Source organism: Arabidopsis thaliana (genome assembly GCF_000001735.4).
Source record: "Arabidopsis thaliana chromosome 1 sequence".
NCBI lineage: Eukaryota > Viridiplantae > Streptophyta > Magnoliopsida > Brassicales > Brassicaceae > Arabidopsis > Arabidopsis thaliana.
The window spans coordinates 2,811,831-2,826,748 of NC_003070.9; the positions used below are offsets into that span (position 1 = coordinate 2,811,831).

A 14,918-nucleotide genomic window follows, 5' to 3' on the forward strand; every position below is an offset into this window, starting at 1 on the left:
AGAGTTCTGGGATTTTCACTAATCTATTCAAGTTCTTCTGTTTTTCCTCGCTTACATGAGCTAACTTGTACAACAAGGCACATCATCACAAAAATATTCTGCCCCTTGTTGATAATCATAAACGTGCCTGCGATTTCTTATATTAACAACAGAGAAAGATGGTGAGGGTTGGAGAAGCATTGAGTGTATCAACCTCATCGTCGTCATCTTTCTACGACAGCGAAGTAGAAGAGCTTCAAAAGATGCCATTGGAACCACCGAAAGCTAAGGCTAAGAAACGTCTCTCGAAGCAACTCTCCATGTTAGAGACCCGTAGAGACATCGCATGGGAGCGTCGCCGTCGCCAGATGCTCCATCACCTTGAGAAGCATAACGAAGGAGGAGATGACTTGACGGACGAGGACTTGAGTGAGCTCAAAGGATCTATTGAGTTAGGGTTCGGGTTTAACGAGGAGCAAGGGCAACATCTTACAACTACATTGCCTGCATTGGACCTTTACTTCGCTGTGACTCGTCAGATCTCGCCGGTTTCTACACCAGGCAGTGGTGGATCTTCTTCATCCTCCCGTCCTACTTCCCTCGGAGACCGATCTTCCTCTTTTGGTAGTCCAATAAGCGACTCTGATTCTTTGAAGGTTATGTCTCCAGGTAACATAGCAACCTAAACTTTTTCGTCAGATTGATATTTTCATAATATGATTGTGTTTTGATGTTATATTCTATAAATTTGCAGGAGATGATCCTCAACAGGTTAAAACGAGACTGAGGCATTGGGCACAAGCTGTGGCATGTTCTGTGATACAATCTTCCAATTAAGCATAGAAGTGAGAGATGTACAAGAGTGGGACATGAATGATACTACACAAATTTGGTTGAGACAAAGGAAGTGTTGTAGAAATTAAGGAAGCTTAAGACAGATTAATTAAGGAGTTGGTTAAGACAGAGGAGGACGGATTATTGAAGTTCAAACTAAAAGAAGAAATAAGAATGATGCATGGTGGTCTTACATGTTATTATTCTTGAACCCTTTTTTTTTTCGCCAAAGACAGTTTTTAATTTTTTAGATATCACTACTTTAACAGTAAGAAAATATTTTAGATATTAGGTTTTGGCTTCTCTTCCTCTTTTAATTGTCTTTTGTAAGTTTGTATTATGCGTATCAACCTTCTTGTTATTTTCCAAATTCGAGGTCCTAACACCAACAAAGAAATATGAGTTTAACAAAGGACATTACGTATAAGTAGTTTATAACGAAGAAATGTACAACAAGTTTAACAAAGTTGCATGACTTTTGACATGCTAAACAAAAGTATCAACCAACCTAATAAAAAAAATCAAATGAGAACTTCAGAACAAAACCTACATTCACTCTTCACTCAAAACTAGAAGAAAAATGCAAAATAAACACAAAGAATATGAAAACCCATAAGGAAATTATGAACACCAAACCCAAAAATGAAATCGTAAAGAATTCTGAGATTATCGTATACGAAAGGGGAAGGCAATGAAGACGATGCTATACAGTTTCTTTAAGCTTCTTGAATCTTGAACTTCTTTTAGTTTCCTCTACAATATCCTCTCCACAAAGGTGTCTAACATATTAAAAAACCAGAACGACATATGAATAATAAGATGTTTGTACAAAGAGCTATAATTTCCGCAGGTGAAGTTATCTGAAGAACAAAATCAACACAACAATCAGGGAAGAGGAAAGAACATACCTTTGTGAAGATTGTTACTCAGGACATCAACACTCAGTCTGATCTTGTCTTTTCATGCTGAGACTCCGCAGAGTTTGCAAATGAGAAGCTATTTCCTTTACAAATTGCACGCCTTCATTTCCATGGCCAAGAGAATTCATAACTTGTTCTAGGAAGTATAAGTCTCCCTTCAGCCTTTCTACTCTCTCATGTAGCTCAGAAACAGATTCTTGTGCTGGTAGATTATCGTCATGAGCCTTGCCATTTACTCTGTTTTCAATCTTCTCCAGACAACTGGTGATGTATAATCTCTCTTCGTCGAACCCAACTAAACAACTCTGTATCTTGTTGCTCATTCCCTCACTAGGGGAATCCATCTCGGTCACTTTTTCTGCAACATCTAGCTTATTCTTCTTCTGAGGGGTCTGGTCCCGGAAGTATTCAATCTCAGCTTCTAAATCTTGTATTAGTTTTTCTCTCTCAACAAGTAAATCATTCAGTCTCTGTATTGCTTCCATATCGTACTCTGCTTGCTCCTCCATCATCCTCAGGTTCTGCAAAGCCTCCATTTGGAATGACGCCTTCTCTTCCTGCAACCTCGTTATCATAGCCATTGCTTGATTTGTAGCAACCGCTGAAGCGCTTCTTTCTTCCTCCAATTCTTTATATAAACCAGTCAGCAGTTTCCTATCATAATCAACCTGTCTTTTCAACCGATCACCCTCACTTTCACCCTCGATTTCAGTCACAGAAACTCCTTCCAACGATAAGTTACTCTCGTTCCTTTCAAGCATTCTCTTTTGAAGTAGCAGCTGCATATCATGATCTAGGTTCTTTGTCTCTTGATCGCTACTGTTAACAGAAATCTTGGGGCTTACATCTCTAGGTGACAAAAACTCTATCCCACGAGAAGCTGATATTTGAGTAAGAAGTGCTTTAAGGTCTTCGCTAACTCTAGACGTATCTTTCTTCATCCAATTCTCTATTTGTTGTCTTCCATTACTATCATAGTGACCTTCGTTTCCTACAACGATATTGTATGCATCTGCAAGATCCAGTAATTCACCTGAATATTGGTTTGTTTCTGCTGCCACTGACATTGAGTTGAAGGAAGAAGATTCTGACTCAAGAGCTGCTTCTGTGTGAGAAGTGACGTCCCGTGGAGCCATTTCAGACAATGAAGAGATCCTAAGAGATGTCTCTTTCATTTCCTTTTTATCTGATACACCTGATATGAAAATTCATTTTCTTTATCAGAAACCCATACCTACTAGTGTATAATTTAAGCACTATATATCTTTAATTTACAGTTCATAGCCATCATACATGCAAAGCTGGAGAAGAAAACACATAAGAGTCTTGCATTTAAATGGAAGTTTAAACTTACAATTATCGGTTGAATTTTCAGGCATGGAATTTGGAGATGGTACAACTATATATTCAGATTCCAGAGAGGTAATATCAGCTTGGTCAGTGTCCCTCTCCTTTGAAATCTCAACAGAGGTTTGATTTGTAGTGACTGATTCAGAAACCTCGTCTAGAGATATATCATGGATTGACATAAGTTCAATTCCCTCTAAGACATCTTCAGGAGTTTCAGCAACCTCTGATGTTGAAGTAACATCATTGAGGCAAATAAGCTCAGTTTCTTCCCTTAAGGAGGAATTTGCCGGATTTTCCATAAAATCCTGTGTTAATGTAATATTTTGGTGGCGAACCAGCTCTTCTTTCTCCTCTATAAAAACTGTGGAATGTTCCATGGCGCGTGATGGTGAAGTAACATCATTGAGGCAGATAAGCTCAGTCTCCTCCACTAAGAAGGTACTTGCAGGATTTTCCTTAAAATCTGGTGTTAAAGAACTATCTTGGAAGCGAATCGGCTCTTCATTCTCCTTTAAAACAACTGAAGAATGTCCCATGGTGCGTGATGTTGAAGTAACATCATTGACGCAAATAAGCTCAGTCTCTTCCAATATGGAGGCATTTGCAGAATTTTCCATAAAATCTGGTGTTAAAGAACCACCATCTTGGAGGCGAATCGGCTCTACTTTATCCTTTAAAAGAACTGCAGAATGTTCCACGGCGCGTAATGGTGAAGTAACATCATTGAGACAGATAAGCTCAGTCTCCTCCAATAAGGAGGCATTTGCAGGATTTTCCTTAAAATCTGGTGTTACAGAAATATCTTGGAGGTGAATCAGTTCTTCTCTTTCCTTTAGAATAACTTCAGAATGTTCCATGGCGCCTGATGTTGCAGTAACATCACTGAGACAAATAAGCTCAGTCTCCTCCATCAAGGAGGCATTTGCAGGATTTTCCTTAACATCTGGTGTTGAGGAAATATCTTGGAGGCGAATCGGCTCTTCTTTCACCTTTGCAGCTGCAAAATGTTTCATGGCGCGTGATGTTAAGAAAAGATTATCTAATGAATTGATCTCTTCCTCCTTGAACACCTTCTCTGATGTTTCAGGCACATCATTAACTGGAATAAGCACAGGAAATGAGGAATAAGTCCTCCAATTGGTCTCTTGCAACTGAACTTCCTCTCGGTCATTTCGAGTCACGAAGGGCTCCAAAGGGAAATCAAAGTTTAGCAGCTTGTCGGTAGCCAAATCATAAGGCAAGGTGATAATCGGATGAGTCTGAAGATCCACTATTTGATACTTATGATCCTCATCTTTAAGGACGACACATTCATCTTCTGAGAATACAGCTTCTGATTCAGTATCTGAATGAATCTTGAGCTCAGTGTACCCAACATCAGGCAAATGATTAAAGCTGACACTCTTCTTGGGTGTAGATGGTTTCCCGGTTCTCACATCACCAACCAAACCAATCTTGGGCTCATTGTACCCAACAGGTGGCAAATGGTTAAGTGAAGATTCTTGCTTTGGTTCAGTATCTGAAAACACAGCCTCTGATTCAGTATCTGAATGAATCTTTAGCTCAGTGTACCCAACATCAGGCAAATGATTGAAGCTGACACTTTTCTTGGGCGCAGACTGCTTCCCGGTTCTTATTTTACCAAGCAAACCAATCTTGGGTAGAATTTCCCGTTCAGCCACCTGAGTAGCAGCGGTTTGAGGCGTCCACAACTGATTACAACATGTACAATCTGTAAGCTTAGAGCAATTTGGATATTTGCTTCGATCACTCTTGGATCCGAAGTGAGAATCTTCACCCAGTTTACCAACCAACAATCTGTAAGTTTCAGCATTGGACTTATTGGTTGTAGCAAACGAGAAAAGACAAGTCTCACACATTCCACGGACATCAACAAGCTTGCCGTGAGCATGACAGTAAACCAATGAAGAGATCTCTGATTTGTGTTTAGAGCAAATAATATCCCAATGAGTTTTCTTCAAATCTTTTGTCCTCCTGAGAATATGATCAAGATTTGAGCACATCAGACATGGAGATTGAAGCTCAGAGTAATCTGCAAACCTCGCGATCACGTAAGAGAATATGGAGTTAACGAAGAGCATGAACATCAGTAGCCACTCATTAAAGGCTAATGCCAAAGCTCTAGTGAAACTCCGTGAACCCATCTGTAATTTTACTGCAGACGTTTGTCTAGTAGCCAACTCTTTGCAGAAACATAAGATCAAGAATCAATCAGGCTTCAAATCTGCATCAATGTAGATACACATCAAACAATTAGTAAAGAGTACAAAAATATGAGAAAAATATTGAATCAATAACATCAAGATTCTACTCAGAAAATATAATGAGACTAAAGTTGATAAAGAGATTTGAGATAATGAAACAAACTTGATTCGTGCAGAAAAGACAACTAATATCCAGAATCCAATCCGATTTACAAATGATATTTGCAGATTTGGGACAAACAGAAGCAAGAACAGAAAAGTTGACCAAAACAAGATAAAGCTTACGTTTTTATTTAGCCTTCTTAATAGTGTTTATCTCCAGAGTACAGGAAGATCAAATATTTATCTCAAGTCAGCAATTGAAGCAAAAATAAATTCCAACAAAGATTTTAAACCACTCTAAATCAAAAGTTTGCCACAAAAAGGAAAAGAGATCTAAAAAGAACAATTGACAGCTCAACAAAATCAGAATTAGAATTGTGTGTAGAAGAAATACTAAATGGATCAATCATACGATCAAGACCCACAATATTTTATATGATCCAACTAAATATAAGCGCTGTTATAGAAAAATCTAACCTTTTGATCATGATGATCGCCAGAGTAAGTCTCAATTACAGAGTAGAAAGTGAAAATCCAAAATCTAGCAAAGTTGTGATTTTTGAGGGAGAGCTTCACAGAGAACATTGATCCCATTTATATATTTTTAAAAAACTCAAAAGGCAGACCCAGCAAGGACTGCACGTAGTCTTCACAACTAAAATCACTTAATTTTAAAATTAATAAAATTCTTTGTGAGAGACATTGAATGAGAGAGATCTATTTTATTGACCAAACCAGGGAAAACAAAAAGATTAACATAACAGACTTAAAAAAAAGTCTTAATATTGGTACTACTAGTCCTTAAATAACATTTTATAATTATTAGTCTTCACAATTAAATCACTTAGTTTTATTTTCCTTTCCGAATAATTATAAAATGTTAGGCAAAAGATTGAAAACTAAGATGGTGAGATGTGGAGAGAGACAGGAAAGTCGGCTACTGATTACAAAAACGGCTGCCGAAAGTTGCAATTTGAGTGTGGGAACTATTTTTTTTATTTCAAAAAGAAAAATAAAATAAAATACAAAAATTATATTTTTTTTATTAGAGTAGTTGAATGAATATAATCAGATTTGAGTTTTTAATTAACTGTTTTTGATTTGTATTCAATTTTTGTATCTGTTTTTGCCTTTTTGGACGGAAAAAAATAGTAGAACCCACCAAAAGTTTTGGCTGTGTTGTGTGCTTCCATCTTCTCTTGTTGCTCATATTTGACTTGCATTTGATTGTTAATTATTATTTAGATTAGGAACCGTAAACAATAGCTTTATTTGGTTGTCCACTGCTTACATTACCAAGAGCTCAAACGTCATAATTAAGGGCCATGGATGTATTTAATAACTTTGCATGAAGAATGATAAACGGAACAAGGATAATGTGTATATTTATTATATTAACGCCATTTTCAAGTGATCGTTACGTTTGGCTTCATCTCTTTCATTTACACTTATCAATCCTTAATTAGTTATGGAGGTCCTACATTTCTCCATTCATTATTGTTTCTCATTTCTTAAAATATAAAGATCACACATTTTTGTGTATGAATAAAGCTTTTAATACTTCTCTCATTCATCTTGTTTTTATGGACTAAAAGGCAACACGAGTTCCCAAATATATTAACGCATCCCATTAACGTTTCTCGAATTGATGTGATTTGCGAGCAAAAACTCTCTTAGACCTACACCATTCTTAAGCATGAGGGTTTAATGCATATTAGCTTTGAATTGATATTTTCCTGAATTTGTAGATTCGACTTGGTAGATTCTAAAGATGAAGTATAGATATCATGTATTTGTAAAAGAAATTTGAATAGTATTACAAGTCTTAAATTGGATTTTATTCATGTAAATGGGTAGACAACTTTAGATTAGTTACAACTTATGCAGTGAGCATTTTAGCTACTTATATCTTAGAGAAACCAAAAAACAACACATGATATTATGTCTTTCTGGTTTCTTTATTTGTGTATATAAAATTAGTAGTCTCATTTATAAGATTCACAAGGATAAAGAAAAAATAAAGGAGAAAATGTCACAATTAAAGCATATTAGAGAGCTCCATCAAGTGGCTCATCTCTTCCATTTGACCCCCAGTAGTACTTGTTTCCTCCAAAAGCCATTTCTCAATAAATGTCAATGGTGGTGTAGCATTATGATCATCATCATCCTCATGATCACCATCTTCATGATGAACATCATCACCGTTGTTATTCTCTGAATTCTTTATACCCTGGTCATCATCCCCGTTGATTCCTTTGCTATGACCCTCTTCCCAAGAACCTTGAAGCTGCTCGTATGGAAACTGATCGCTGTGATGATCGATGAAATTGTTTGTCCGGTTCTGCATTTTGTGTTCCAAGAAAGTAGTACTTGTACTACTCTTTGGAGACGCTCTCATCCAACCCTCAAGAAGGCGGGAAATGTTTTCGGTGCTTGAAGCATAGGTAGATCTATGATTAATGGTGTTTCTTGTCGAAGAAGTTTGCAGCGCAATGTTCTCTGATCTGCTCCTCTCATCACTGTCAGACTTGTTGAGCTTCTTCTTTAAATGTGTGTTCCAGTAGTTCTTGATATCATTGTCCGTTCTTTGTGGTAGGTATGAAGCTATGGACGCCCATCTTACCACAACCATATGTAAACAAATAAGCCAGTTTAGGGTTCACATCATCAAAATATATACACAAAACATTCAAGTATAAAGAGATGTAGATCCTTTTGTCTGAGATTACTTGTTACCCAATAAGGCTTGCAAGTGAATGATCATTCCTTCTTCATGAGGAGTAAAGTTTCCACGTTTAATTCCAGGTCTCAGATAATTTGTCCATCTCAGTCTACAACTTTTGCTGCATCTCAATAACCCTTTTAAAAGCCAAATTAAGATACAAACATCAGGACACATATACAAACAAAGAAAAGAAAGACACTAGAAGAAAACATGTTGAGAAAAGATAATGACCAGTGTTGGTGGGAACTGATCTCCAGTTTCCAGGACCATGTTCTTGAATGTAAGAAACAAGAATGATATCTTCTTCAGGAGTCCATGGTCCTTTCTTGATCCCTATCTTGTCACAGCATGGAGGCCTACCCATCTTTCTCTCTCTCTCTTCCTCTAGATCTCTCTGAGTCTTATGCTCTCTTTATAGATGTGAGAATATGTATGTATATGAGTTAAATGCAACATGTATGTACATATATGTGAAATTAATGGGTGACTTAAAGAAGAGGGAAGAACTTTTAAATCTGCTTTTTCTTGACAACCTCTTTTGGATCTGCCAAGCTCACGAGTCACTCTGCCTTTTCCATTAACTATTTTGCGTAGTCAATTAACGAAGATATGTTGATCTCCACACGAATATGTATATCTCCCTTAAGAAAACGTTACTGGATTATTTATTTAGTGAACGATCCATCAAATGTTTTTTCAATCGAAATATTTCCATAAAAGGAGCTCGTTAACATATTGTAGATGAATACATAGTGTATCGATTACAATATTTTGCTTAATTTGGAACATTCGTTGGTAATTACTTATAAATATAGTGATAATCAACTCATAAATGGAAGAAGAGTCACAAGCTATGTTACTTACATTTTTGTGATAATAGTTGTAATTGTGGTAAGAAAATAAATAAAGATAAAGTGTGGGAAGAAACACAATTATTTCATTGAATTTCTCCATGATTAAAGGGAATCATTCACTGCAACTTGGACATCCTCAAGTTTAGAAGAAAAAAAGATATTACATTTTGCTTGACTCTTTAGATCCATGTCTTTTGTTTTCAACTTTTCATATATCACGCATCTCTCGTTGCCTCTGTTTAACTAATATTCTTACAACTTATAATTATACCAATATGTGAAAAGACCCATTAGTTAGATTTGTGTTCTTTGTGATATGATTTCCATGTTGATGCTTACAAGTTACAACTTTCATTCATGTTTTTCTTTATTTTGTCATCTACGTGAAGGATGTGAATTTGAAAGGGAAAAAAAAAATGAACCAAACCAAACCAAAATGTCTACCCTCTTAAACGAAAATTGAAACGAAAAATCTGTTATTGTTGTTGTATTTTACGTATAACAATTAGTAGTGTTAGATTCTATTTATGTAAAACCGAACTTAGTGCAACCAAACCAAACTAAACCAAACAAATCTACGTATTCTTAAAATTGAATTAACCTAAAATCGAAATAATAAACCAGGCAAATAACCCAATAGTATTGGGCCAATACCCATCACTAGGCCCTAGCCCCTGCCTGGTCTATACGACAAAAGAAAACGAAAAAAAAAAGAAGGGAACGTAAGAAGAGACAAATCAATCCAACAGCTTCAAATTAGTAAGAGAAGCAGAGAAACAAAGCATATCATCATACCATATGTCCTTGTGTCCTTGTGTTAACTAACACCAATGCTATACAGTCTATCATATTCCATCTTAAATGTGTCGGAGAAATCATTCATCCTCTCCCACAAAGCAAACCCAAACAGACGAAATCTAATCCTTTTACCTTCTTTGTCTATATATCCCTTACTGCACACTTGATATGATATAGACACCGAGCGAGCAGTCAAGTGCGCAGAAAGTGCCCGATAACATAGGCAATGAATGCCACAACGCATACATACAGCAGAGGGAACCCATTGTGCACTTCTTTCACTATCTTCTTCGTTCTCAGTTCCGCCTGCATCATCATCAAAATACAAGCTTCGTTATTATGAAACTGTTTTGATTGTAGGAGAAAGAAACAGCTATGTTTTCTCACTAGCATTCTCACCAGCTCATGTTGCAAGCTTTGTCTATGTTGGGAGCTTATAGATCGCTCCTCCATTAGCTTCGAAATGGTTGAATCAGCCTGCACCAGATTTAAACTCTTTAGCACAGTTACATATAGCACGGAAGTTATGGATTTTAAAATTTGATAAGCAGACCTGTTTTAACTTGGATTCAAGAGCATCCACTTTCAGCTTCATCTCCTCAATGTCTTTAACCAACTTAAGTTCATCCAATCCTCTGACATTCTGGCCATCTGTTTTCTGCAGCTGGACAACATCTCTCTCCTTAGATATCTTTGGTTCACTGTCAACAGCTATTCCATTAGTAAACCCTTGATCCCTAGGTAGATCCATGGCCTTCTTCATGGGAGCGTCCAAATTAGTTGTTGCCTTAATCGCCCTTCCATCATCCGCATCCTTATGAGACCTAATTGGATCGAATCCAGTTTCTTTTGCCATCCTCGATGAATCGTAGCTATCTTTAGTTGCCTTCAAGTCATTAGCAGTATATCGATCTTCCACAAAATCCACTGTGGCCATTTTTGGTGTCTTTAACTCCTTTGCATTGTCGGCTGCCTTTAACTCATCATGTCCAACCATCCTAGGCTCTTTTACAATCTCACCCTCCTAGAAAAATAAATTTTGAGAATAAACAAATAACTACAAGAAAATCCCTATTGCACCCAATAACTGTGATTATAAGCTAAGCTAAAATGAACTTGCTGGAACATAACTACACTCACTGCTTGGCAAATTACTCTTCATCTTACTAACAAATCATAAAAGTTGTTGCGAAAAGGGGTAAATACTCTTCTTACATATTGTGGCGGAGCTAGGGTCTCTGACTGGCTATATAAACGATCCTTGAGGATGGAATCTTCAAATACTGCTCCCTGCTTCGGTGTATTGATTGGAGATAGTTCAGGTGAGTCAGAGGGCGGTACGAGCGTGACCCTGAGTTTGTTCTCCTCTATGTGTTTGCCTTCGGCTTTCGAAAACTGCCAAGAATAAATGAGTGTACATATATACTTGACAGACCAAATAACTGAAATTAATGATAAAGAAGGTCAACAAGTGTTGGAATGCTTACCATGCTAGCTGTGATGTCTTCATCAGTTGTTTCCGCAGATACAGCAGTACTCTGGATTAAGAATTTGTCTTTGCAAACCATATCTGGAGGTGGTTCTTTAAAAGCTTGCATAATGACTGCATAAATAACATATACAACTCAATAACCCAAAGCATTGACTGAATTTGAATTTCAAGAACCCATTCATCATCAACCAGTTTAAAATTTTGAATGCTCAAACAAACCCAAAAATGCAGGTTCCACGTAATGAGTAATAACTTGAACTTTAATAATTCCATCCGGAGCAGATACCTTCTCTCTTGAACAACTACACTAAACTCTAAAAGCCTAGGATCTTAAAACAATGTCCAAACGCTGTTTAAGTCCAAGGGACAAAGGACAGATCTATACATATATTCCAGTTCATTTCCCGCCCCATGTAGACATCATGCAACAGTTTATCACATCGGCCTAAGAACGTCGGTGCAAGAAATTCAAGCATTGCTGGGAAGAATATAAAAAGTAGGCATACCAGTGAATTCACAGGTTGATTTAGGTGCAACAACACCAACATTTGGACGAACACAGTACTTCTTTGGTGATGTGGTTTTAACCTGTCAAAAACCACATCTAGTTTAGGTTTGTATACAGAAAGAATACTTTTTCTCAGAAATTTTATAAGATATTCGAAATCCTGAAGCCAGAAAGAAAGAGAAAAAGTTTGAGAAGAATCTTCTTTAGACCTTAAATGCAACATAATGATGGGTAGTATTGGTTAGCTGTACCACGCAGGAAGTTTGCTTCTTCAGGTCAACTACAAAAGATGAAACCAGTTAGTATTACAAGGATAACAATGCCAAGGCAAAGATATTCCTTTTACAACTTCCATATTTTATTATAGATCCTCAGAATCGATATGAGAGGTAAGAAACCACATCACAGAATGTCAGCACATACAAATCCAGTAGCAGGAAAGAGTTAGAAGATTCCTCCAAACAACAGCCACATTAACATCACATCAATTCATCTTACAGGAGAATAGACCCACAAACAATAGCACCACTATGATAGAATTCTAACGAAATAGTGAGAATTCAGAAAACTCGGTATTCATAACTGGAACATGTTGGCCACTTTGCTTAAGGAATAACACACCCTCGCTATGAAATCCACATTTTACAAAAAAATAAGAAACTATTAACGGGACCACAGTGTCTACTCACTGGAACTTAAAAATGATCATTTTACAATTGATAAGAATCAGTCCCCTTATATCTTACCTGCAAACTGCAACGTTCGTGGTTGAATATCCAACAGCGGCATATTCATGTTGCTGTGACAAAATGACTCAAGTATCAAACAGCTACCACTTGCAGCAGGATTCTCTCCACCCCTATTTCAACAAAAAAATAATAAGAGAAAGATCAGCCCAGAACCATTCAAGTATGAAACTGTCGACACTAGAGCGAAAAACAAACTCAGATCTATACTCTATTTGGGACAATCATAAACCCGCTCTCCCATTGGGAACATGACGAAATCTAACCAAACAGTCAACAATCAGAAAAGTTTCTCTGTTACACTCTTTCGAGTCCGGATTCTCGTCTTCCGTCACCATAAACAAACCACCGCACTAACTCGTCGACGACGCGTTCTCAAATCTGACGATACGAACTCGCCCGAAGACTCAAACGTGACTATATTTTACCTTAATGCGCTCGTTTTTTCTCAGCGATCCGACCGACACAATTTTTTGGGCAACGCGCTTTCGACTAGCCGGAAAACCAAATCGTCCTAGTCCCCCAGTGTGATCTAGTTACGCCACCACAGGCCTGATAGTATTAAAACAAAAGGGCGAAATAAAACGACGACGTTTACGAGGAGCGACTCCTCGGGATCCGGTAGCCAATAGTAAACTCAGATCACATAGATCTTCCCGAGCCCTAGCGATTTCGATTTCTAAAGCAGATTCTAAAGACAAAAATCAGGAAACTCGAGGAAGAGGAACCTAGTTTCGAAACAAAAACAAAAACCAGAGAAGAAGATGATCAACGAGAATGATGAAATCGGAAGGAAACCTTACCGTCTCTCCGACGAAGAACTAACGGAACGGAGCTTGAGATTGAGCGACGAAGAAGCAGCGATCGAGAGAAAGAGAGAAGTGCAAAAACTAATCTTAGTGAAGGCCAAGTATGGAAATGTATTAATGTGTTCAAACACATTAAAATTGAATTTTTTTTTAAGAAAAAGTATGGTACTGAGATTCAGAGATGGTGAATATCTGTTGTACCTAACAGCAATTTAGTAAACTATAATTTCTGACGACTATTTTTCGATACTTTTGTAACAATTATCGTAAAAAACAAAAAATTAAGTGAGATTACATTCGACGTTAGATGCCAGAAATAATATATATATGTGATTGTGAATATGTACCTTTTTTTCTTTTTTCAATGAGTGTAATATGAATGCTTTGAGAGGATTACACGCGTGATTCTGATTCGGATCACCAACTTCTTTTGCTTCCCTTTTAATTTCTTTCCTATCTTTTGCTTTTCCCATTCATCTCTCTCGCTTTCCACAAAGGCGAGATTTGAATACGTAATCCTAATTATACTCTCATAGAGATTTGGTAATTTGGCCCAAAATATCTTTCTACTTTGTAATATGTCGATGCATAGAAAACATAATCTTATTCTAACATTCACAAATCTCCTATATTTCCATATTGAATCTCTCAGTCTGGATCGGTTTGTAATCTCTGTCCAGCTACCTCTTACGTTTCAGGTGTTTCTATGATTTATCCATTGGCTTCATTGGCTGCCTATAACTTATATATCATGTTGCAATCTTTGTGTGTGTTGTGTTGGGGAGAGCTTATAGCCGGCCGCTCCTCCATTAGCTTCCAAATGGTTGAATCAGTCTGTATCAGATTTAAACTCAGTGATAGCACCCACGTTATGCATGATTTTTAAGATTTGATAAGCAGACTGTTTTTAACTTCAATTCAAGAGCATCATCCACTTTCGGCTTAATATCCTATATTAATTTCTTTAACAAGCTAAAATGAACATAATGAAAATAACTACACTCACTGATTGGCAATTACTAATATCTCAAAACATTAAGAAGTATTTTTTTTTTTTTTGGGTGAAAAGTCACTGTCTTTTTCTTAAAGCCAAAATTTATACGGAACGACAAAACAAAAAATATGACTAAAAACTTCTTAAGCGCAATCACTGACCATGCAGCCTATTTTAGTTTTTAAGTCTTTTATATACATTGGCTGTTATAGTCGTAAAACAATCAGGTATTTGTTATGGAGATAACAATTTGGGAACGCATAAATAGTGCCTCTGATGGTTGGAAGTGGAACAAAATCACAATATTTTTTTCTAGTGTATAAACAACATACAAATATCATGTCACCTGCAAAGAGAATAATATGCCAAAATTTTGATATAATACGCATAACAGAGTTTATATATCAACGTTCTAGACTTATAGGTGATCATCCATTATCTTTAACCTCTTGTAGCTAGCTAGGTTAATTAGGAGATGCATGCATCTAGATAGGCATATATAGTCTAACATTACAAATCCATCAAAGGTTCCCTTCTTCTTCTCCAAAGAAATTAGCTACATACAAATTTGACAGACTCTCA

General features: G+C 36.8%; 4 protein-coding genes and 1 long non-coding RNA gene across 14 annotated transcripts; 2 read left to right on the plus strand and 3 right to left on the minus strand.

The window, feature by feature from the left end:
• Positions 1-158: 158 nt before the first annotated feature.
• AT1G08790 (1-phosphatidylinositol-4,5-bisphosphate phosphodiesterase epsilon-1, putative (DUF1685)) lies at positions 159-952 on the plus strand (the record flags this gene model as incomplete). Its single annotated transcript, NM_100753.2, has 2 exons — positions 159-648; positions 734-952. 2 exons carry the CDS (start codon positions 159-161, stop codon positions 814-816), a joined length of 573 nt encoding a protein of 190 aa, NP_172356.1. The 3' UTR covers positions 817-952.
• Positions 953-987: 35 nt separating this feature from the next.
• On the minus strand, positions 988-6,241 carry AT1G08800 (myosin-binding protein (Protein of unknown function, DUF593)). Of its 4 annotated transcripts, none has more exons than NM_001123778.2 (4): positions 5,888-6,241; positions 3,088-5,328; positions 1,722-2,928; positions 988-1,592 (listed from the first exon to the last, which is right to left on the minus strand). In NM_001123778.2, the coding sequence occupies exons 2-3, from the start codon at positions 5,246-5,248 to the stop codon at positions 1,748-1,750; spliced, it is 3,342 nt and encodes a 1,113-aa protein (NP_001117250.1). In that variant the 5' UTR covers positions 5,249-5,328; positions 5,888-6,241; the 3' UTR covers positions 988-1,592; positions 1,722-1,747. The 4 variants fall into 4 exon arrangements, with proteins under 4 accessions (NP_001117250.1, NP_001318957.1, NP_172357.2 ...); NM_100754.3 differs by lacking the exon at positions 5,888-6,241 and adding an exon at positions 5,594-5,809 and having other exon boundaries at positions 1,223-1,592; NM_001331788.1 differs by having other exon boundaries at positions 988-2,928.
• A 993-nt stretch (positions 6,242-7,234) lies between these two features.
• Positions 7,235-8,648, minus strand: MYB60 (myb domain protein 60). 3 transcript variants are annotated; one of them, NM_100755.3, is made up of 3 exons: positions 8,367-8,648; positions 8,140-8,269; positions 7,235-8,028 (listed from the first exon to the last, which is right to left on the minus strand). In NM_100755.3, exons 1-3 carry the CDS (start codon positions 8,497-8,499, stop codon positions 7,449-7,451), a joined length of 843 nt encoding a protein of 280 aa, NP_172358.1. In that variant the 5' UTR covers positions 8,500-8,648; the 3' UTR covers positions 7,235-7,448. The 3 variants fall into 3 exon arrangements, with proteins under 3 accessions (NP_172358.1, NP_001318958.1, NP_973795.1); NM_001331790.1 differs by having other exon boundaries at positions 7,235-8,269; NM_202066.1 differs by lacking the exon at positions 8,367-8,648 and having other exon boundaries at positions 7,238-8,190.
• An 875-nt stretch (positions 8,649-9,523) lies between these two features.
• VAP27-2 (vamp/synaptobrevin-associated protein 27-2) lies at positions 9,524-13,651 on the minus strand. Of its 5 annotated transcripts, NM_100756.2 has the most exons (10): positions 13,337-13,445; positions 12,962-13,085; positions 12,534-12,646; positions 11,997-12,067; positions 11,786-11,867; positions 11,275-11,390; positions 11,003-11,182; positions 10,341-10,811; positions 10,187-10,264; positions 9,722-10,093 (listed from the first exon to the last, which is right to left on the minus strand). In NM_100756.2, exons 3-10 carry the CDS (start codon positions 12,580-12,582, stop codon positions 9,980-9,982), a joined length of 1,161 nt encoding a protein of 386 aa, NP_172359.2. In that variant the 5' UTR covers positions 12,583-12,646; positions 12,962-13,085; positions 13,337-13,445; the 3' UTR covers positions 9,722-9,979. The 5 variants fall into 5 exon arrangements, with proteins under 5 accessions (NP_001031004.1, NP_001321655.1, NP_001321656.1 ...); NM_001035927.2 differs by lacking the exon at positions 12,962-13,085 and having other exon boundaries at positions 9,524-10,093; positions 13,337-13,651; NM_001331792.1 differs by having other exon boundaries at positions 9,524-10,093; positions 12,534-13,085; positions 13,337-13,651.
• Positions 13,652-13,757: 106 nt separating this feature from the next.
• Positions 13,758-14,148, plus strand: AT1G04667. Its single transcript, NR_138754.1, has 2 exons — positions 13,758-14,004; positions 14,044-14,148. It is a non-coding gene; the product is annotated as an other RNA (long non-coding RNA).
• Positions 14,149-14,918: the final 770 nt, after the last annotated feature.